The sequence below is a fragment of the Gallinula chloropus genome (genome assembly GCF_964237585.1).
Source record: "Gallinula chloropus genome assembly, chromosome: 20".
NCBI classification, from domain to species: Eukaryota; Metazoa; Chordata; class Aves; order Gruiformes; family Rallidae; genus Gallinula; species Gallinula chloropus.
In genome coordinates, this window is record NC_140105.1 from 4,687,527 (window position 1) to 4,709,077 (window position 21,551).

Here is a 21,551-nt window from a genome sequence, read left to right on the forward strand (position 1 = left end):
CCGCGCATGCGCAGAACCCCGCCCCGCCACGTCACGTCACTACGTCACCGCCCCGCCGCTACGCACGTGACTCCCATCGCTTTCGCCCCGCCCCGGCGGCCAGTCACGTGCGCGGAAGGCTGCTGCGGGCGGCGCCTGCGCAGTGGGAGCCCCGCGATGAGCGGGCGGGGCTGCCGGGGCGAGCGGCCGCCGGTGCGGTACCGGGGCTGGGGCGGGGGGGGGAAGAGGGGAGGGGTCCGGGTACCGTCCCTGTGGGGGAGAGTGTGGGGCGGGGGGGTGTGAGGAGAAGCCTGCGGAGGGGTCCGGCGTGGGGAGGGGAACTGGCGCGGTGGGGTCCTGGCCGGGGGGCGGCGGGACCCTTCGGGGCTTGGGGGTGTCTGTGGGGCGGGGGGAGCCTCTCGGGGAGAGGGGGGTGGGTGGGGGGGCAGGTTGGGTGAGCAGCGCAGCCCACCGCGGGGTAGCACAGCAGGCTGGGGGGAGCCGGGAAGCGGCAGGGCCGAGGGGCTCCGGAGCCCCGGGACCGGTCGAGGAAGGGTTCTGGGCGAGCCGAGGGGCTGCGGAGCCCCTCCCGGCCCCGCACCGGCAGGCGTCCCCCGGGCGCGCTCAGGGGTGTAGCCCCTTCTCTCGGTTCGCTCCGCTGCGTGAGCCGCCGTGTGTCTGTCACCAAAGGGCCTTTGGCCCCGTGGCCTGAGCGCCGGCCTGGTGACAGCCGTGCCGAGCCGAGCCGTGCTGCCCCGGCTCTGCCGCCTCCCGCGGGGCTTAGGGGCTGTTTGGGGGTTTTTAGCGGCTCTCTGAGCTTGGGAAGTTGCTGCTGATGGCTTGTCCCGGTCGGCGTGGCTCGGAGGGAGGGTACGTAGGAGTACGAGGAGTTTGATAAAGCTCTGAAACAATTCAGCTGTGCAGCTCGCTCCCTGAAGCCCTCCAGAAGGGCTCGGGTGCTCCCTCTCCCCCGTAGTTGTAACACAGTCTGAGCTTCTGCAAATAATTCCGCTTTGGAAGCCTCAGGACACGTGAGAAAACCTTTTGTGGTTTCATTTCTCTGTTTATTTCTTCACTTCAGATCTCTGAGGAGAGGCTGGAGGCTGTTTCTTTACTGCCTGGGTTTGCAGGAGGCACGTGCTGTCTCACAGTAGTAGCTGTGTGAGATGATCCCCAAGGCAGGCATTCTTCCTCTTGAGGTTTTAGTGTTGAAACAGCCCCTCTGGCTGCTTGGGGAAGGTGAAGTTTGGTCATCCTGTGCTGTTAAAGGGCAGAGCCTTTTGGTTACTCTTAAACTAGTTTAACGGGTACAAGAACGTTCTGTAGAGGGAACCAAGTGTTGTGAGTGAGTTCAGTGTGTCTGTCCCAAGTGCAGGGTCCTGCTGAAATCCTCTCTTGTTCAAACACCAGAAGACGGTTGTTAAAAGCTGACTCAAGAGTTCTTCCCCTTTCTGACAAAGGCTAACACGACTGTGTGATGTTTCCCTAGGTTCAAGGCAGCAGAAGTTGAAAACACCCTCCTCGCTTGGCTCTGAGCCTCCCCACCATCTTCAACATGGCCGGTGGCATAACGGACACAGGAGAGCTTTACTCTCCCTATGTAAGTGCTGCTGTTTGTGGGCTTGCTCAGGAGGCTTTCCAAAATCCTCCTCTTGGAATGCTGTGTTTTCATTTCCTATTTCCCTGTGGACATGATGTTGGTGCTTCAAGAGATGATGGGGGCTAAAGGGTACTTAAAAATGCTCAGTGCTTGTAGTCCTTGGGGGGCTTTTTGTGTCACAAATCACTTCATATGAGGTAAAGAGATGATGTCTGCTTAAGGCGCAGTTCTAAAGGTGTTAAGAAGAGCTTCATGCCCCATACCATGCTTCCATCCTTCTGCTCACTTTCCTTACATCTCAGTAATGTTTTCATCAAGCTCCATTGTCACCCGAAGGCAGCATAAACAGAGGAATTCATGACATGGAAACTATCCCTCTTCACTTCTCTGTTTTAGTGGTTTTTTTGATTGTTTGGTTTTTTGGGGTTTTTTACATTATGTAACACTTCCCTCTGAATTTCTTCACATGCACTTTGTAGCTGTTGTAGTAATTTGTTCTAAACCACTTCAAGTTGGTAATCATGATGTTTATTCTCTGTAATGTGGTGTCCTGTGAAACTGCAGAGCCAACTGCTGCTTTCACATGTTACTGGAAATACTGGTTTTCGTAGCTACAGGTGTTCATAAAGTGTCAGCTCTTAAAAACAGCCCTCTGCAGGCTTTTTTTTTTTCCCTGTTAAATATAGAACCAGTCCTGAGATCTGCATGTGTTGGCTTTCAAATGCTTGAAAACTTTAATCCCTGTGTTAGCGATTGAATCTAGAAGAACTGGATATTAGGCTGCAGAAATAGGTCACAACTGAGAAAATGGAGAGTGAGGCTGTAAGTGGGACATCTGGACCCTAAAGGATCAGTGTCACCTGCTCTTATATGTTGTGCTACTGCTGCATGAATTTCCCAGAGCCAAACCACAAAGGCTCCAGCTCTGATCTTTCCCTGAAGAGATCTAGCTGGACTGAATTCACAGGCACCATTCCCATTTCTGTCTGCTTGACCAAAGCCAAGGAAAATCACCTGAAGTGGTTTTTTTTTCCCCCAAGAGTCCCTCACTGAAGAGTAAATCATGGCCCTGAGCACTTGTATTGTACTTCAGAATGACACCTCTGCCAGCTGAATGAAAAGAACTTCCCTGCAAGCTGCAGTGGTGCCATGGCTGATGGGGTGGGGTTTTGTTTTGTGGTGGTTGTTCTGGGAGACTCATCAGAAGCTGAATTTGCTGTGCTTATATCAGGGAATGCTTGCAGGGTCTGTGGGGAATAGTTCTCCAGATGTTAATTGCTCCACACACACCCAGAAAAGTGTAGTCAGACAGTTTTTCACTGGCTGTCCTCTGGAGACACTCTGACCTATATGAAAAAAAAAGAAAACACCAACTTTGAGGCAATTTTTGATCTTGAGTTCAGCTAAATCTGTAGTCTTGGGGTCCTGTCTAGGTGCACAGTTATCTTCTTGCCCCAGGCAGAAAAAAATCTCATTGCCAGAGAGGATAACATCTCTTCCTGAAGTAAAATCTCTTCTTCAGAGCATGCTCAGCTGCTTGGTGGTTAAATGGCAAGCAGACTTTGAAGTAGAGTTTGGTTTGGATGTTTCCTGCTTGGGTAGAGAATACAGAGCGATGAGAGATTCTGAAAGGTGATTTGTGTATGTGGTCATAACTGCTTAGGCTCAGGTTGGGAAACAAGGAGACACCCAAACCCACAGTGTCCACCCTTTCTGGTAGAAAGCAGTGGATTTGAAGACAAACAATCAGAAAGCCTGTGTGCTTGCTAACTTTAAAAGTTAGAAAGGGGAAAAAAATAATTAAAACAATTAGAAAAATGGAGAGGAATATCAGTTTCTCCCAGGAATGTGCTGGCACTCACTTTGTTCTCTGGCTGTCAGTCCCCTCTGTTTCCAGTGTGGGCCTGCTCCCACCCTGCTTGCTCAAGGGTTGTGATCTCTGTTTAAATCAGTAGCTATGCCAGGCCTCTTGGATGATCTCTGGCACAACTGCACTCTCATGTTGGACTCTGTGGATGGTTGCAGGTTGGTCTGGTGTATATGTTCAACCTCATTGTGGGAACAGGAGCCCTAACCATGCCGAAGGCCTTTGCGACAGCAGGGTGGCTCGTCAGCCTCATTCTCCTCATGTTCCTGGGATTTATGAGGTAGGATGTGAGTGCTTTGTCTTTAGGGGACTGGGGACAGTTGGGTGGGATTGTAAGGACAGTGCTAAGACTTCTGCTGCTTCTCTGGATGATCCTGCCCCTCTGGTGCTTGACCATCAGTCTCTGAAGTTGTGTTGCCAGTAAATCTTACTCGGAAGGGCGTGTTTTCTGACTGCCTTCCATATGGGACTACATCCCATTTCCTGACAGATGGGAAAGACTTTTTCTCTAGTCCAGAGTCTTCTGGGACCTTTCTCCCAGCTTCTGTTCTTGGCACAGTCCTTGTGGATCCATCCCACCCCTCTCACAGATACACTGACCAGGTCACCGGTGATATGGAGTCGTTTCTCTGTGAGAGTGTCAGGCAAACAAATCACTGTAGAGCTGGGCCTGACTTATCCCACCCCTCTCCACCCCTTGGCTGCTCAAGACCTTGGAACTGGTCTCATGATTTCCCTGCTGGCTTGCCATGAGCTGCTGCCCAGATGTCTGCCTGCTGGAGCAGCAGGTGGAGCTGAAGGCTGTTGATACAGCACTGATGTCTAAGGAGTTATTAATAGAAATGCCCTCTTTTGTTGGGCTGTGAATCCTTGCTGGCTGCTTGCTTGATTTTAAAATAAAATAAAACCAAAATCCCTTCCTGCTGTCTGTAAGAGTGGAAATTAGAAGCCCCTTCCTTGTCAGAAACTGGCTCTGTCACCCTGAACGTGCCTTGGATTTGGAGGCAGAGCTTTGGGCTCTGTGAGGTGCTGTGTGGCCAGTACTGACTAGTAGTACTTGGAAGTTCCCCACCTCAAAGCTATATGCTGCAAAAGCTTAATGAAATACATACTGTGGGAGTGCTGTGACTGGGAGCTTTGGAAGCAATTCCCTTCAGGCACGTCAGTTTTAAACCGTAAATTCAGCGTATGAAGCTCAGCACCAGCAGACAGTCCTTCAAGGTCAGCAGAGGAGCACAGACCTCCAAAACTCCACTGGATTAAGCTGAGAAGACACAGTTCAAAGTAGTTTGCACCCTGGGAGCTGCGTTGCCCTGTTGCTTTTGTCTAGGTGGGAACTGCTACGTGGGCCTCAGGACAGGGCTGTTTTATTCTTCCAAAACTAATTCTCATTTGGGCTTGATAGTCATTCCAATTCCTGAAGCTGTGAGAAACCTCTTTAAAACCTGAAATAAGATTGATTTGAGGTTGGGTTTTTATTTTTGGCTTTTTTTTTTTTAATTATAGGGCTGTTCTAGCTGAGATAATGCTATTTTTTTCATCAGTGGCTCTTACTGTCTCCCTGGACAGCTTTTCCCTGGCCTCCAGCAAAGCATATTTGCATGCACGTGTGATCTGCTGCTTGGCCTTGTATGGCTGCTGTAAGGGACTGTAGTATCTTTGCTCCAGGCCCTAACAGATAAGCTTCAGAATAGTACTGACCCTAAAAAGGAGGAAACTTGCTTTCTAACAAAGGGGGAAGTCCTCTTGCGTTATTTAACCCACAGAAATACTAGGAAGGTGCCTTCCTGGTATCTGAAGTGTCATCTTAGATCTGAAGACGTGTTATATTTTACTCACTTGGTGGTCTGCTTGAACACCTTAATCTTGAGAACAGAAGGGATCAGCAGTGAGATGAAACAACTGTACCAAAACCTCAGTGCGTGTGTGTGAGGCTTGTTTTGGTTTGCTTGTTGGCTCCTAAACCCAGATGGTTTTGGTTCTCTATCTCACTTCAGTGACAGTTCTTGACTATGACTGATACCAATTGGGTTTCTCTAGCTATATGACTACGACCTTCGTGGTGGAAGCCATGGCTGCTGCCAACGCCCAGCTGCGCTGGAAGAGAATGGAGAAACACAAGGTTTGTGGGGGGTTTCACTTTCCATTGGCTGGTTTCTTTTACCCTGTAGGACTTGCCTAAGATTCTTCTGCATCTTTGCCTTGCCTCGTTAGTAACTCTAAAGGAAAACATTTCTCCTGTACTTAACTTTGCCATATAAAATACAACTGTTAGTTCCCTGTGGGGTTGCTCATTAAAGACAGGGTTTTCTGCTTCTGCTGTGAAAAATCTCTTGTGCTGTTCACATGTCTCAGTGCTTGTGCTCTCCTTGCCTGGAATCACTGCTCAGTGAACGTGGAGAGGTGGCAGCCAATACATTGGTGTCGTTTGGGGTGTGCTGAGGTCTATAAATCCTTGCTGATTTCAGGTCATTTAACTGGGACAGGCTGGAATGTCCTTGCTGTCATTCAGGCTGTCTCAGGGAGTGGACAGTCCTGAAGTATGTCCTTGCTGTAAAACTTACTTGTGGCTTTTTGAATTCTGGCTTTAGTGGCTTTTCTGGATCAGTGGGGGGCATAATTGCTTGTGCTGCTTTAGATCCCTGCCTGCATGATAGTGGGTTGGAGTTAGGAGCTGGACCTGTCTGCTCCCACTGGCTGAAACTATAGATATTTGGATTTTCTTCAGCAGTTCTGCAACCCTGCAGACCTGCCAGAAGTTTCTAACTTCCTTGTGTCACACATACCACTACATGAATTGGACACTATTGCTCTGTGCATGACCTGGGCTAGGACAGCAGAGCCTGTCATGCTCTTCAGCCTGCTCCACTAGTGCCCTCTTCTGTTCTCCACAGCACCCCAGGCCACGGGCTCCCTGGTATTGCCTTATTGCATGTCCTGCTCATCTAATTTTGGGAACTTCCTTTGAGTTTCTGGAAGTGAGACTATGACACTGATAGTGCCACCGCCTTTGCTGTGGGTAGCAGATGCCTCAGCAGTGGTCTGGTCTTTTGTTCCAGGAAGATGATGATGAAGATTCCTCCTCTGGAGTGTCTGACAGTGATGTTCTCCTCCAGGATGGCTACGAGCGAGCAGAGACACGACCTATCCTGTCAGTTCGTAAGTAGTTCATGCTTTCATGGGGCCTGAGACCTGTTGTCTGCAGACAGTGTCCCAGTGGGCTCCAGCAAGCAGAGCAGGACTCCTTCTGTCCCTTAATTCTATGTGCTCACATCCCAAAGCCCTTTTGCACTCACAAGATAAGACTCATTGAGAATTCAGTTCACCTTCTGCAGTCTGATAAGATCTTTTCCTTCTAGGTCACTAAGATGAGAACATCTTACTTTGAAAACCCTTTTAAACTAACTTCAGCAGAGTAATTGGACCAGTGACTCTGCAGCTGTAGAGTCATACATACTGCCCTTCAAATGGCTGCTAGCACATCCTGAGCCTCTCTTTTTGTTGGAGGAACTGGTTGAAATGCTTCTTGTTTTTTATCTTGCAGAGAGACGTGGCTCATCCAATATTTTTGAAATCACTGAGAGGGTGGAAATGGGCCAGATGGCTTCCATGTTCTTCAATAAAGGTAAACCAGTCACAGTTTCAAAAGTCCTCCTGTGTGGTGTTTGTACAGCTTTTCCTTAAGTTTTGTGGGCTGCTCAGTGGGTTTGCATCCTGAGTTTGTGAAGATTCCACCCAAAAGTGTTGGTCCTCTGTTCTGTGGAGTGTAGTCACTCTTGTGTAGTGATTCTACAAAGCATTTATGGGCTACGTGGGCAAGGACCAGCATGAAAGGCTGAGAGAGTTGTGGCTGTTCAGCCTGGAGAAGAGAAGACTCCAGGGAGATCCTATAGGGGCCTTCCAGTACCTGAAGGGCCTACAAGGAAGCTGGGGAGGGACTTTTTAGAAGGGCCTGGAGTGATGAGATGAAGGGGAATGGTTTTAAATTGGAAGGGGGTAGATTTAGATTGGATGTTAGGAAGAAATTCTTCACTACAAGGGTGGTGAGGCACTGGAACAGGTTTCCCAGGGAGGTGGTGGATGCCCCTTCCCTGGAGGTGTTCAAGGCCAGGGTGGATTGGACCTTGAGCAGCCTGGTGTAGTGAGAGGTGTCCCTGCTCATGGCAGGGGGTTGGAACTTGATGATCTTTAAGGTCCCCTCCAACCCAACCCATCCTGATTCTGCGAAGGGGAGGGTGGGGTGGAGGTAGCAGAACCAGGCAGAATACTGCAGGACATGGGCCTGGTTTCTTGAGTCAGGTAAGTATTGAGCATCCTTAACCAAACTCTGAACTGCATCCATCTGCAGTCTCTGCTGTCTCAGGCAGTAGAGCCCAGCTGCAGGGTTTGCTGGTTCCATCCTGGCTGTAGCATTGGAGAATAAGGTGTTTGGGCTTCCCTGAACCCTGTCAGTATCAGGCTGAAGGAGAGAGGCTTCTGGGGAGAGATCCTGAGAACTCCTTGCAGCTGGGGGGTCACCAAGAGAGCTGCTGGCTCCTGACCTGCTGCCAGGGTCCCTGGTGTGTGTATGATAGGCAGCTGTCTTTTTGCTTCTCAAAGTCTCTTGTGTGCCAGGGGCTGAACTTGTAACTGTGCTGCAGTGAAGCCATGTCCATTGCTTTGTGCAACAGAGCTGCAAACCACAATGTTGGGTGTTTAGAAACTTGTAGATCAGTACATTTGAAATGCTGTGCAGAGCCATGAAATCATCAGACACTGGGTTTGAGCCTGTCAGGCCTCATTTCTTGTGTAAAGGGACATTTTCTCTTGTTCACTGGCCACCTTACAAAGACGCAACGGGCTGGTTTTTTCCACTACATTACATCAGCTTTATGCCAGTGCAAGACTTGCTTCTGAAGGACAGCTGGGCTGAAGGAGTGAACATTTTGAGCTATATTATTGCAGATTTTAAAGTCCAATTGAAAATAAACCCCCTTTTTTATTTTCCTACATGCCTCTGTAGATTTAAATCCCTTAGGGCTAATGAAATAATCCACCTTGGATCAGACTGCTGCTTCTCTGGTTGGAGAAGGTGAGGGGTGACTTGTGTGTGGGTTGAAGACCCATAAACATCTTGTTCCTAGCCTTGCCTATAGAACTGGGTTGCTCTGACTTTAAGCAAGTTTTGCTTGCAGAGAAATGCTGTAAACACTTCCCTGTCCCTCGAGCATCCTCTGGGGGGTAGTATTTGGGAAGCTCTTTGAGAGCAAGCACTGTAGGACAGGGCTTAGCAGTACGGCTGAGGACTTGGCTGTGGAAGCCTGCTCAGCTGCAGGAGGGCTGGGGATCATGGAAGGCTTTGTGCTCCTGTAAACAACTTCCAGAAGACCTCCACTTCACGTGTGCCTCACAGGGGAGGTAGTACAGCCCCCCAGAGCCAGCCAGGTATGGGGCAGTTCCTCTCTAAGCTCCCTGCCTTGGCACAGGCCAGTAGAGGGTGCTGGGAATACACGTCCTTTCCCGTTGGGCACCGAGCTGAGCTTCCTGGCAAAGTGATATAAACTGCTTAGTACTCTAAATCTTAATCCTCCTTCTTAATGTTGCTTTAGCCAGAGTTATCTGATTTCTGTGTTAGGGATCCTCCCCAGGACCTCCTCAGCCCAGTGCGAAGGGATCAGTCTCTGCAGGAAGGCAGCTGGAGGAGCTGCAGACTGTGTCTTGAAACAACTTGTGACTTCCAGATGAGATGAGGTACGGCCAGTAAAGGGTCTGGGGCAGCTATAACTGCATTTGCTGCTCTCCCCTCCTCTGTGCTCAGCAGTGAGGCACCATCCCTGCACGGTTGCTGAGTCCTAGTTCAGAGACATGCTCTGGTCTGTTCAGCAGTTACAGAGAAGAGACAAGAATCTCCCTCTGGAGATCTATGCTGAAGTGTTTCCTTCTGTCAGTGGGACAGAAAGGCCTTCAGTAAAGACAGCTGCTCAGTGACCAGCCACTACTGCCTAAGGCTGAGAAACTGGGCCACACTTGGGAATTCCCAGCTTCAAGCCCCAGCCTCTGCAGCTTCACAGCTACCAAATGTCTGGGTGGGTTTTTTCTCAATATACAAAGTGTGGCTCCAAACCCAAGGTGTCTGAGGTCTTCACAGCCTTCAGAGGGAGGGCTGGTGAAAGCTTTGCAGTAGACCTCAAAGTCTCTGATTTCTAGCGAGTTCTCTCCTCCTTTCCCTTGACTGATTTTTATTTTCAACAATCTGACAGGAGTTGAATCTGCAGTCCTGGGAGGTAAGCTGGGGATAAATCTCAATTTCAGACTGTCTGCTTTCTTAAAGGGAGCTGCCTGAGGTTTAAGCTGCAGAGGCTCTGGCTGCTCCTTCGAAGGAGCTGCCTCTACATCCTTATTTTTTGAATTGAATTCTTTTTTTAATTTGCAATCTTGGGTGCTTGCTTCTGGGACCCAGTAGTCATTTGTTGCAGTGAAGGATTCTAAGCACATCTATCATGCTGGTTCCCCACAGGAAGTCATTGATTCTTTTATTCCTGTTTTATATCCAGTAATTAAAGTATTGATCAGGGAGGGCCAGTAGTAGTTTATAAAAGAACTGATGCTAGTCTTCTTGCATTTGAGAGGATGACTTTGGGAGGGAACTGGCATCTGGACTTCCCACAGACAGAGAAGTTGGGACTGAAACAGGGGTATAACATGTACTGGTGGGTATCTGGTGCTGCTGCTGTGGCTTAGCGTTGTTTTGGATGTGGTGGGGTGTCAGCTGAAGCCTGAGATCAATAGCAGATCTCCAAAACAAAGTTCATATCTGAGTTTGTCTAGTCCTGTGCTCAGGTTGTCTTGCAACTTCTGTTTTATGTGAGTTACTTGTTATAGTCTTCAACCCTTTTTAATAGGAAATTGGATGAAAGTGGTAGGTAGCTTGTTACAATCTTCAGAACAGTGTAGAGGCTCCTTAACTGTGAAGCCATCTTAAATCTGTCACAGAAGAAGAAAACAAGAGGGAACTATATAAAATGGTCTGACAATTTCTGTAACATCTCCATTTGTCTACTCAGACAAAGCAGGAAAACATGGGCAAACATAAGGGCATGCAAGCACTGAGGAAATATTAGTGCTTGTGCAGTAATGCTGTCCTTGTTTGATACCTGTCACGTGGGAGGTGTGGAGAAGTGAACTGATTTATTGGCCCAAGCTGCATTAGGATTGAGCATCAGGTAGAAATGCAACTGGAAAGGATGGGCAGGTTCCTTGAGCTGGTCTCCTTCAGTGCCAGCTTCCTAAATGAAATGAATCTGAGGCCTTTTTCTTTTGTAGTTCACCTGTCTCTGAAGTAAAATATGTTCCAGTTTAGCTCCTGCTTGGTGAGATTTATACTGGCTTGCTTGGAAGAAAAGAATCCTGGTGCCTCATCGAGCACTTCTTTATTCCTGCAGGATTTTAGCCCTCCACAGCAGGGGTGGTCTTGTGCCCCAGTAAGGCTGTTCTGTGCACCCAATTAACTTAAGACTTTTAATCTCACAGGTGAAGGCAGGGCAAGCTTTTAGAGAAGAAAAGGAGAGGGAAATTGCATTGGGCAGGAGCAGCATACACTGTGGCAGTGTGGTGTTAAGAGATCTGCAGAAAGATCATTTCAGAGCTTTGCAGGTTTGAACCTTGGCTCAAGGTGCCAAGGAATCTCCCAAAACAGTCCCTTTTCAACCTTGTAAAACATAAGCATTTTTAGGGCCAAATCCCTGATGTGAAAGTCCTGCAGCTTTGTCAGCAGAGGGTTTGGAATTGGCAGAGGACTGGAAGCATCTTCTCTCTTCGTTTCACCGTGTGTCAAGCTGCGTTCACACCAAGTCTGTGAGCATCAGCTGGATGTCAGCTTGGAACAGCCACAGGCAAACAGCTTCATCTGGCAGGTGACTTCTGTGAGACCTCTGGGTCTCTGACCGGTGATGGGAGGACAGGCTTGAACTAGAGAGCCCTGTGTCAGGGCCAGGTGTTGGAGGAGGCAAGAGTTGAGCTCTGAGGCAGCTTGTGTCCCATCAATTCCCATGCTGTGTCCGAGTTCCCTGGGGAGGAGTCTGCAGCAGGGAGAAGTAAACTATGGAGGCAAATGATGCTTTATATTCAAGACCTTGAAAAAGTTTTGCATATTTGTGCAGAGTTCAAGAGTCCCTGTGTGTTCTGTTGCCTACAGCATTTCCTTTTTCCTGCAGTGGGTGTCAACCTCTTCTATTTCTGCATAATTATCTACCTCTATGGGGACCTGGCAATCTACGCAGCGGCTGTACCGGTCTCTCTCATGCAAGTGACCTGGTAAGTGTGCTTACTGCTCTGGGCTTGGGTGCTGACAGAAGAGGGCAGGCTTTTGGATTCCATGGGGTGATAAGTCTGGCTGGGATCAGCTCTACTTCCTGAAGAAGTGGAGAAATGACTCAAGGACAGCTCACCATTTGTGGGGGGGAAGGTGAAGTTTTGTATTCCCCACCTGAGTGCCTGCTGCTTGCCTGAAAAGTAGCTGACCTGATTTCAGATGAGCCCTCAAGTGTGAAGTGCTTCCAGCTTCAGCACCTTGCAGGCATGGGACTTGTTGCTTAGTAGTTTGATTGCTATACCCTGTGTGATGTTTCAGCTTCTCTGCCTCTTTGGGTAAGAGCTCAGAGGTGTGATGTTTGCCAAGCCTGTAGCTAGTGAGTGGTGATGTCACATGGATTTAGCTCTGGACTGAGACCCATTCCTTTCTCAAAGCAGCAGATAATGAGACTGGTTTGATCAAATCTATGCTGGGCTAAATTTGGGCTTATGACTTGGAAATCATACAATCATAGGGGTTGGAAAGGACCTCAAGTGATCATCGAGTCCAACCCCGATGGGAAACTGCAATGATCCATATACAACCTGAACTTACTACCTGGATGGCCAAATGACCAAACTTGTAAATAACACTTGGCAATCCAAGAATTTGCCTTTAAATGCAAGGTACTTGGTGACTTGCTGTGTTACAGAGTCTGGAAAATAAAAGGGGGGAAAGGTCTTCAGAGCAGGAGGGGAGGAGCTGGCACTTCAGGTCTCTGATCATTCCTCTTCCTTGAATTCAGGAGAGGCAAAGACATCTGCTAGGAGTTAATTACTGCCTTTTGTTTCTCCCTCCTTTCCCAGCAGTGCCACTGGCAACCATTCTTGCAGTGTTGGAGATGGCACAAAGTATAATGATACAGACAAGTGCTGGGGGCCAATTCGACGGATTGATGCTTACAGACTCTATCTGGTGAGTTTCTGCAACTGGGATGACCATTGTTTCCACTTAAACTTTACTTCTATTGCATAGGGATCTAGTTTTTCCCCTGTAGAGATGATGTGGTTCAGTTGACCAGAGGTGTGAAGCTTTTGATTCATTCTGGCCTTGTTGGCCAAATACCTCTTCTCTGTCCATGGTCGTGTTTGGTGACCAGCAGAAGAATCCTTCTGGTTTTAAGTAGAGTTCAGTCCTCCTTGTTGTGTAGCTTTATATTGCTTAAGCAGGTGATATGTCCATGCCAAAGGGTGGGGGTTTTTCCAGTGGCTGGTTAAGTAATTGCTGCTTTGAGGGAGCTGTTGTCAGTATACTCAAGTACATTAAGCTCTCTTGAGTGCATTCTTTATGTGAATTAAATTGTTTATGCTGCAGGAGAATATGCTTTTTGAGGGATGATGGAAACAGCCCACTTAAACAGCATCCAGTGCTATATGCTGCTTTAGTAATAGCTTTCTGTCTAGTTTAGAATTGTCTATTGCATCTATTACTGTGGTGTGGTTCAGCTGGGAAACCAAGGTTTTTCCCCCAAGGATGATAAATGGTGTTTTTCTTGAGCTCGGGGAGAGTTGAGCATTCATACCTGGAGACAGATGTCACTAGGGCAAAATGAGAAGAGGGAGGTATGGGGGTGCTGCGTGGCGTGGCTTCTGTTGAGGGGCTCAGTGAGAATTTGAGGAAGAGTGAAGGTGGCCATGTGTGTGCAGAGAAATCCAGGCTGTTTGAAGTGATTTTGCACTTCAGTATGCTTTGGACCTGCAGTGGATCCCATCTGAGTGCACTCGTTCCAGTGTTATTGCAAAAGCAAGAGCCAAGCCTCAGAAATATTAGAGAATGTCAAAGCTTAGTTAATTATTTAGGAGAAATAATATTGCTTTATTAAATTGTGTCTTGGTCTGTTTCTTTAAAACTTCCAGAAGATTGAAAATTTCCTTCCTGAATTTCAATAACTCTCCCTGACCCAGCAGAAGGAGCTAGTTGGAAAAGGCAGACATACATTAATTACTGGCTGCATCTCTCAGATATTATGTCTATAATTCATGAAGATAATTGTTGTTAGGACTTGAAGAATTAAAAAATTAAGACTGTGTAAGCATTAGACTTTCTGTCTGTGTACGTAACTCTCAGAGGAGCTGTTCTGGCTGCTTGTCCTCTCTTGTGGATGTGGAGAATAAATATCTGCAGAGTCTTTGGTAGTGGTTAATCCTTCCCTGCTCAGTAATTGAGAGGAGGGTTTTGCTGCTTTTCTCTGCCCCCTCCCCTTAGAAGAAGGGAAGGATGATTTATGGGAGAACGTAGCAGCCTGTGGTGGGTCACTGGGAGGTGGCATGGTCCCACAGTGGCCATGTTCAGGGCACTGCTGGGTGCCAGCATTACCTCTGAGTTTTGGGGCTTTGATAAGGTCTCTGATACCTCTTCCTGGATGTGAGTATGGGAGTAAACTGGGACGTGTTCTACCTCCAGCTCTGCTAACCCCCCTCCCTGCTTGCCCTGTGTGTGTTCTGTTCTCCAGAAAACAAAAATGATGAATGATGGCTTCCCTAGGGAGGGGTAAGAGATGTAATAATTCAGAAAACATTCAGACCCACGGCGCTGACAAGCTTGGGCTGCCTCTGAAGAGACTCTGCTGGTTAATATTTTCCTCCACTGTCCTGTTTGCAATGTGGCCAGCTAGTGACCTGTAGTTAAAGCTCTTAAATTCTCTGAGAAACCAGGGAATGGGAGGGCAGGGACAGGAGGTTGCTTGACTTCAAGCAAAAAATTTAATAGCAAAGCACTGTAAGTACCTCTACAAATTTTGTCCAGGCTTCTTGTGCATGGAAGTGATGCTGGAAACATGCAGGGGAAGCTGAAGCCTGCCTGTCTGACAGGGAGAGAAGGCAGCACCCAAGTGAGGAGGGGTGAGATGCTTCAAGAGCACAGCTATTCTCTTGGTCCCAGGGGATCATACCTGTAGAGAACATGCTCTGTTTTCCGGACCCTTCTTATCTTTTGAATTCTTGTTTGGTGATATAGTTCAGGTTCCACATTTCAGTGGACAGCACAAGGTCTCTCTTTGCAGGCTGAGTTCCCCTGTGGCAAGGGGACAGATGGACACTGCACTGCGATCCCAAAAGAAAGCAGCTGAGTGTTTTGGATCAGCCCTTTTGTCCTAGATGCCCGCCTCTAGTTTCCTCACCTTGCTTTGGTACTGAACTTGGGGTTTAAGTGACTTTTAGGAGCAAGATGGGTGGATGTAACCACAAACTCTTCCTGGGTCCAGGCTCCGGATGTAGTACTGTATCTCTTGCTCTGTATGTGGTCCCATGGAAGGTCTTTTTTTGGACTACCAGGACAAATAATCTATTTGAGGTTTTCTGGGGAAGGAGGTGCCAATGGGAGCTCTTTTGTGCCAAGTCCCACCAGTCTGCCAAAGATCTGTGCTGCCTTCCTCCTGTCGACTCTTTCTCTCTCAATGCCGTGTCGTCTTTTCAACAGGAGCTGTTTCAAACACTGACTCTTGGAGCCAGGGGCAGGGAGGGAAATAATGACTGATGTAAAAATCCTATTTCACGGTTTATTGTCCAGAAAAGGCCTCTGGAAGCTGCCTCTGCTCTGATCACTGTGAATGGAAGCTGAAAACTATGTACATAATGAGAATATTTAGACAGATGAAATCCTTCTCTTGAGACGTGCTTGTCTGTGCAGCATCTTTATTGCTACTCCAAAATTTCACACCTAAGTGTGACTGCAGAGTCTTCAGAGAGCCCTGGGCCCCTATTAACCTTTGTCTGAACAAATGGTTATCTTGCTGCTTGTTTGTAAATTGCCTTGGAAAGCAAAGGCTTGCAAAATAAATAAGTGAAGGCAAGTGGAGGATATACTGGGATAGTCTTTTGCTCCCGTCCTGTCACTTGCTGCTGAGATTTGCCTCCTGTTTGGGACGGTAGGAGTCCCAGGAGGTTTAAAAGGAGAGCCTTGCTGTGCTGTTCCACGCCTGGGAGGGCAAGACCACGCAGGGCAAATGGTGTGGAAGAAAGGCATGTGTTGGATGGCCCAGCGACCTTGTTGAAGGCAAGCACTGATTACAGCTAAAGCAGATCGATGCCTTTCTATCTTCGCTTCTGATCCGTCACCACGCTGGCAGGTCCTCCACAGCTGAAGTGACTCCTGAGTCCCTTGGCTGTCTCCATGGCACTGCTAAGGGAAGGGTCGAGTTCTCCCTGTGCTGAATTCGTGCATCAGTGCGGTCGCTGTGTCGTGCTCTCTGTAAGGTCAGCTGGGCACCTTCAGTGTAGGCTGTGGGGAAGGGGCAGTGGATTTACGTTTCAGATCTCTCATCTTAAGGCTTCCTTGTCTTGTTCCAGTGATGTAGGAATGCGATATGATAGTCCCTGTTTCTAGAAAGCAGACACTGAGATAAATAAGAGATTAAATCCTGGGGCTCAGCAGCCATTCAGAGTGTCTGATCCAAAATACGTTCATGAACCTGGCAACACACTGCTGCTCTTCTGCACCGGGGCAGCCGTTGTATAAAACCTCTCCTCTCTTCTCAGCCCTCCTCTCCTGGCAGTTTGGGGCATGGTGTCTTCCCATGATGGAAAGGAAACGGCTTAAAATCCTCAGGGGAAGCCGTGCGCCTTTCAGAAGAGGCACTGGCACCGGTACTTCTGGTAGCCTGGCTCGGTAGCACGTCAGAGCTACCAGGTGCATCTGTTCTGTCTGAGTCTCTGTTGGTTTTTCAGCTGATGGGGAGAGGGACGAGGCATCCGCTTTGGCCGGTTCGCAGATGCTGCAGTATCGCAGGCAGCCCAGCGGGTGCAGGCCGAGCGAAGATGGGAGCGCAGATGGTTTAATGGAGATTATCCCAGTTGGAAACGTGCTTGTGCAGTGAATAAAATGAGCAGGCTCACAGGCACTCACCGTCCCTCTTCAGGAGGGGGGACAATGTCACCCTGGCCCGACGCTCTGATCAGAATACCCAGCGACCAGAGCGGGGCCGGGCTGCAGCAGCAGGAGGCTGTGCTGGGGGGTGAGGGGGTGGGCTGAGGACATGTAGGATTGCTCAGTGCCAGCAGAACTTAATGGGGGAATGTGAAGGCTGAGCTGATAAGTGTTGATGTAGATCCCGTGCTGCCTTCCCGGGCCTCTTCAGCTACAGGCTGGAGCACCACGCTTTGTGCTGCGACTGTACGTGCTCTGCTTCCCTCCCTGGCATCTCTCCCCACTGACTGTGCTGCACAGGTGTGTGCACACCCTGCTCTGAGTAAAGGTACCTGGGATTTTTATTGTCAGAACAGCTCTTTCCAGTCATATTTACCTGCACTGGAGGTGTTTTTATTGACTTGTTCAGTGCATGAGACTCCTGTGGTCTCCCTGTCCGTGTCTCCAGCTCAGGGCTGCCTTCTGGTCTCTGTGGGTTGTCTTTGTGGAGGTTTTGTTTTCTTTTTCTACCTCCCAGCAGTGAGGAGCCCTCATGGCACCACTTGAAGATCCATGCTCGATCTAAGCTGTCCCTTGCCAACTGGGAGCCGGAGCAGCAGAGCTGCAGAGTGCTTCTTCCAAGGACACCTGGGTTTGCTCACTTGTTCCCTTTGCAGCAAGTGCTTTTCCTCTGCCCTGCCTTCCTCAGCTGTGCCCTGCAGCAGCATCCGGTAATAAATGGGTCACAGCTGCTGTCTCCTGGATATTTATTCTTACAGGTCTCAGTGTCTAGAGACCTTGAGAGCCGGTGGTGGGGAAGGTAGCCGTTCAGTGGCAGGTGTTTGGAGTGGGGAGAGCTGATTTCACAGCACATCAGTCAGAAAGGTTTGGGGTGCTTGCCCTGGGCTCCCAAGGCGAGCCAGGGGAACGGAAGGGAAGCTGATGGAAGTTCACCCTGCCGGTGTGAAGCCATCATCTTGTTTAAATAAATTGCCTAAACTGCAGTGTCATTATGTTCCAGATTACCCCAGCATATGGTAAGGATGCAGCAGGACTGGGGCACTATTAGCCTGTCCCCTGTGCATCCCATAAGAAGTTAAGTAAGACCTTCTTGCAAAAGATGCCACATTATATTCCCTACCACAAATGCTTTGATGTGTTTTCTTACGATACTGACATGGAAATAGAAACAAATGTGCTACCTCTGTGCATAGATGCAGTCCTTAAAGCCTTCAAAATAGGGAAAAGCCTCTCAAGGGTCTGGAATATGAAGCCATTTCTGTATGTACAGGCACCTGAGTTCTGAGCCGTTGCTCAAGAGAGGAATTAGTACTGCATTGAGGATAAATATCAATAGCCCTAACTGTTTGTTACAGGTGCCTCTGAAATACAGCTTTGCTTGGCTAACAGCCCGGTCTCAGGGGCTGATTGGAGTCTTCTCATGCTTCTCATCTAGGCAGCTTCCAAAAAAGTAAGGTCAGTTAAGTCGCTGCTTTGCTCTGAAGTGGTTGAAGAAGGATGGGAGCCAAGTTTGTCTGAAACAAACGGTGTCTGGATGTGAGATGGGGAGGCAATTCTCAGCTCTCTTATTGTGAAACTAACCAGGTTGAAATTGGCAGGCGGCCTTGTTAATATGACATAAATTCTGCCTCCTCCATCCTGCTCCATTCTTCTCCTTCTGTGGGCTTGTCAATAAATTCTTTGGATTGCTCACTCCTCATACGCCGGTGACAGATGAACTGGCTCTTTCGAAGCTTCCCACACCCCTCCTGTTTCCTAATGCAAAGGGAATGTCAGGTAACAACTGGCCTTGTGAACAAGAGGTTCTTCCTGACCTGGCAGAAGAGGCAGGAGGAGTGCAGAGTTGGGAAAGGGGCATACAGACTTGGCATGCTGGTGACCTGAGCACTGGAGTTCAGATTCTGGTGTGTGATTTATCTTTTTATCTTGCTTTCCTCATAACTGCTTGTATTTTGAGTAAGAGAAACACCAGCCAGAAGGCAAACCTCCCTGCTGCTGGGGTTGGGGTGGACTCAGTCTTTGGTACAACAGTGAAGCAACTGCAAGACCAGAGGCTGAAGCAACTAAGTTTAAAGGATTAGCTTGTCTCTTTTCACAGGGAAATCAATAGTGCAGGGGACTGGAATGTGTTCTCTGCACAGAGCTGTCTGTTCACTTCACAATGAGGAGTGTTTTTTTCCCTTAAGTGGAGCTTGGGTTGTGCTGTCAGCAGGACACTGAGCTTTTCCAAAGGGCCAATCCTTCCTGCTGGTGAGGGCTATGTGGAAGGGAAGGGTGCTGTGCTGCTGGTTGTGTGCCTGGCCAGATGTGCTGTGGTGCTGCCAGCCTGTGAGAAGCAAGGTGGCTGGTGTGATGATGGGCAGAGGCCATCAGTGAGTTCAGATGCACTTGGCATCCCCACAGAAGAGTGTCCTGCACAGTTTAGTGCCCTGTTGGGCTTATGTGATTGTGAACAGTGGGCATAAACCTTGGAAGCAAACCAGCTCATCCCATTGGGTGAAGAAGTGACTCTGGAATGCTGCACCTCTGCTTTTGTGCCCTTCCTGTAGTTAGGAGCTCACCAGTGCTCTTTGGTGGGCTCAGGCCACAGCCCCCAGTGCTCAGCAGAGCCCCCCCAGCAAGCTGAAAGGCCTTGCAGCTTTTCTTTGGAAAGAAAGCTGTCCCCTGGGGTGAGTTTCCTTGGGCAGCAAGGCACCAAAGCTGACACCATTCCTTCTCAGTATGGGAGACCAATCTCTCTGCTAACAGGGCAGGTGTCAGAACTGATACTTGCTTGTGATCAGCCATGCACTACAGAAGTTGTAAAGGTTTAAAAAGGCCTTTTTAAAGTTCCTTTCTTGGACTAGGATGTTGCAGCAGACTTGCAGAGCTTTCATTTTTGAAACACTTTTGTAGAAAATAAGCAATAAATGTATTTCCCCTGTGTTACTTTGTGGAAAGGTAGTGACAGCATCCTAGGAGCCAGAATCAGAGAAGACTTGTGAAGTCAGCTAAGCACTCCCCTGGGAGATGCCACACCAGCCTTTTTCTCAACAGCATATTTTCTGGTATCTTGTTCAGTGCTTTAACACCAGTTTTGTTTTTAAACAGAGGTCTGACTGTGCTGCCTACTCGATTCACATCAGTGTTTTCATTCAGTAAGACAGCAGTCTTGCTCTCTCCTCCCCTGAAATTACCATTAATTCCTTAATACCCAGGTAGAAAGCACCACAGCTGCAGACCTGTACAGTTATGCCACACTGAACACTACCAGGGGCTGTGGGAGGAAGGGGTCTGGGCAGACTGGTATCTCTTTATACTTCTAAATAAGTCTCCAACTTCATAACATCCTCCTAAATTGCACTTTATGTCTGGGTGAGATCACTGACGTTCTTGTCCAAAAATGTGGATTTTTGGACTACATCAGCAAATCCTACATGTGGCTCCTGCTTCTGTAAGCAGGACTATAAATACAAATAATGCAGCTGGGATTTATCTTGCAATTTGGAGTCGGTATAATGCTCTCAGGCAGGGTTGATCTCTGAAGCCTGTTGCACCAGTTTGGTGTGCGCTGGACAAGCAAAGGCAGAGGAGGAGGCTGGGAGCAAGCAGATTCCTCACTAGCTGCAGGCAACAGGGCTTTGAGTCTTGCTTTTGTGCTGCTGCAAAGTAGTTACAAAGTGTGGGAAGCTTCCTTTCCCCTCGGGGCAATTCCTGCCTGACACAGTGAAGGGGATGATGCTGTCCCTGAAATGACATCCCTCAGGCAGCTGAAGAATCAGGTGAAACTCCAGCTGAGAAGTTTAGAGGGGGGAGAGAGGGGAAAGCAAAGAAGAAAAATAAGGGCTTGATGGCAGGGGCACTGCTTGTGTTGTGGCAGATGAGGGGTTAGTGGCCTTCAGGAACAGTCATCCTTGCAGAACCCAAGTATCTCCTAACCCTGGCAGCTCCTGGCTTGACATGTTTGCAGGGCGCTCTGTGCATCCGTGTCACACTGGTCCATGTCTCCCTCGCTTTGTGCTGTCTAACCCAGGGGCTTCTGTAGTCAATATAAATACTGTTCCAGTTGCCAATACGCTGCCAGGAGAGGCTGTGAATATGCAGGAGTCCTGGGCAGTGGCTGTATAATGATTATGCCTTCACACTTTGTTGGAAGGAGCTCATTAATTTCTCATACCGTGCTAATAAATTGGGGAGGGCAGGGGATGGCTCCTCAAGGTTACCCAGTGTCACAGGGAGGAAGGCTCCTCTTCCATAGCCTGGAGGAGGTCAAAGCAAGCTGGGGAGGGGGGAGAAGCATGCAGCCAGACCTGGCTCTGCAACTCCTCTGCTGTCCTTCCAAGTATCAGAAACCAGCCATTCAGCTCTCCTGCATCTATCCACTTTGCTGCCTCCCTCCTGCTTGTTCAGATGCAATTAAGAGATGCAGAATAAGGGGGAGCCAGGGGTCAAGGAGGCGGTAAAGTGATTACAAGATGCTGCAAATGGCTGTGCCATAAATACTCCAGTGATGAAAAAATTAGATGCCAGTCACCTCAGAGTTATTGCTGGGCCTCCATCTTTCCCTGGTTGTGAAAAAGGATAATGGAAGTGTATTTACCCCAGGGAGTGCAAGCTTGCTGCTGGCGGGGATCCTGCACACCCCAGGTGTGCCAGGGACTGCAATCCTTGCACCCAATGACTTTCTGAAAACACTTTGTGCCTGGATTTCTTCACTTTTAGAGGAAGAACTGGTTTCCCAGGGTGTTCTTTCCAAAGTGGAAAGTTTCTGGTGCTCATAAACGGGCCAGCTCCACAAACAGACCGCGGCCCTGAGCCAGGGTGAGGAGAGGAGCACCCTTTGGTACTGCCTTCTTGTGCTGCTGCTTCTGCCTTGACCTCCCAGAGCTGTTTAATTGCTGGATGGTCCTTGGTGGGTTGGATGGCTGGCAATA

At 48.8% G+C, this 21,551-nt stretch overlaps 1 protein-coding gene across 1 annotated transcript in view; it reads left to right on the forward strand.

Moving 5' to 3' along the window:
- Positions 1-1,497: 1,497 nt before the first annotated feature.
- TMEM104 (transmembrane protein 104) overlaps positions 1,498-21,551 on the forward strand; it is a gene marked incomplete at its 3' end in the record, with an annotated part of 40,266 nt that continues 20,212 nt past the window's right edge. The window contains exons 1-7 of the mRNA XM_084273533.1: positions 1,498-1,579; positions 3,605-3,726; positions 5,487-5,568; positions 6,506-6,605; positions 6,991-7,071; positions 11,639-11,738; positions 12,582-12,690. Coding sequence (XP_084129659.1) covers positions 1,535-1,579; positions 3,605-3,726; positions 5,487-5,568; positions 6,506-6,605; positions 6,991-7,071; positions 11,639-11,738; positions 12,582-12,690 — 639 coding nt within the window. The 5' untranslated portion in view covers positions 1,498-1,534. The remainder of the gene's footprint in view (positions 1,580-3,604; positions 3,727-5,486; positions 5,569-6,505; positions 6,606-6,990; positions 7,072-11,638; positions 11,739-12,581; positions 12,691-21,551) is intronic.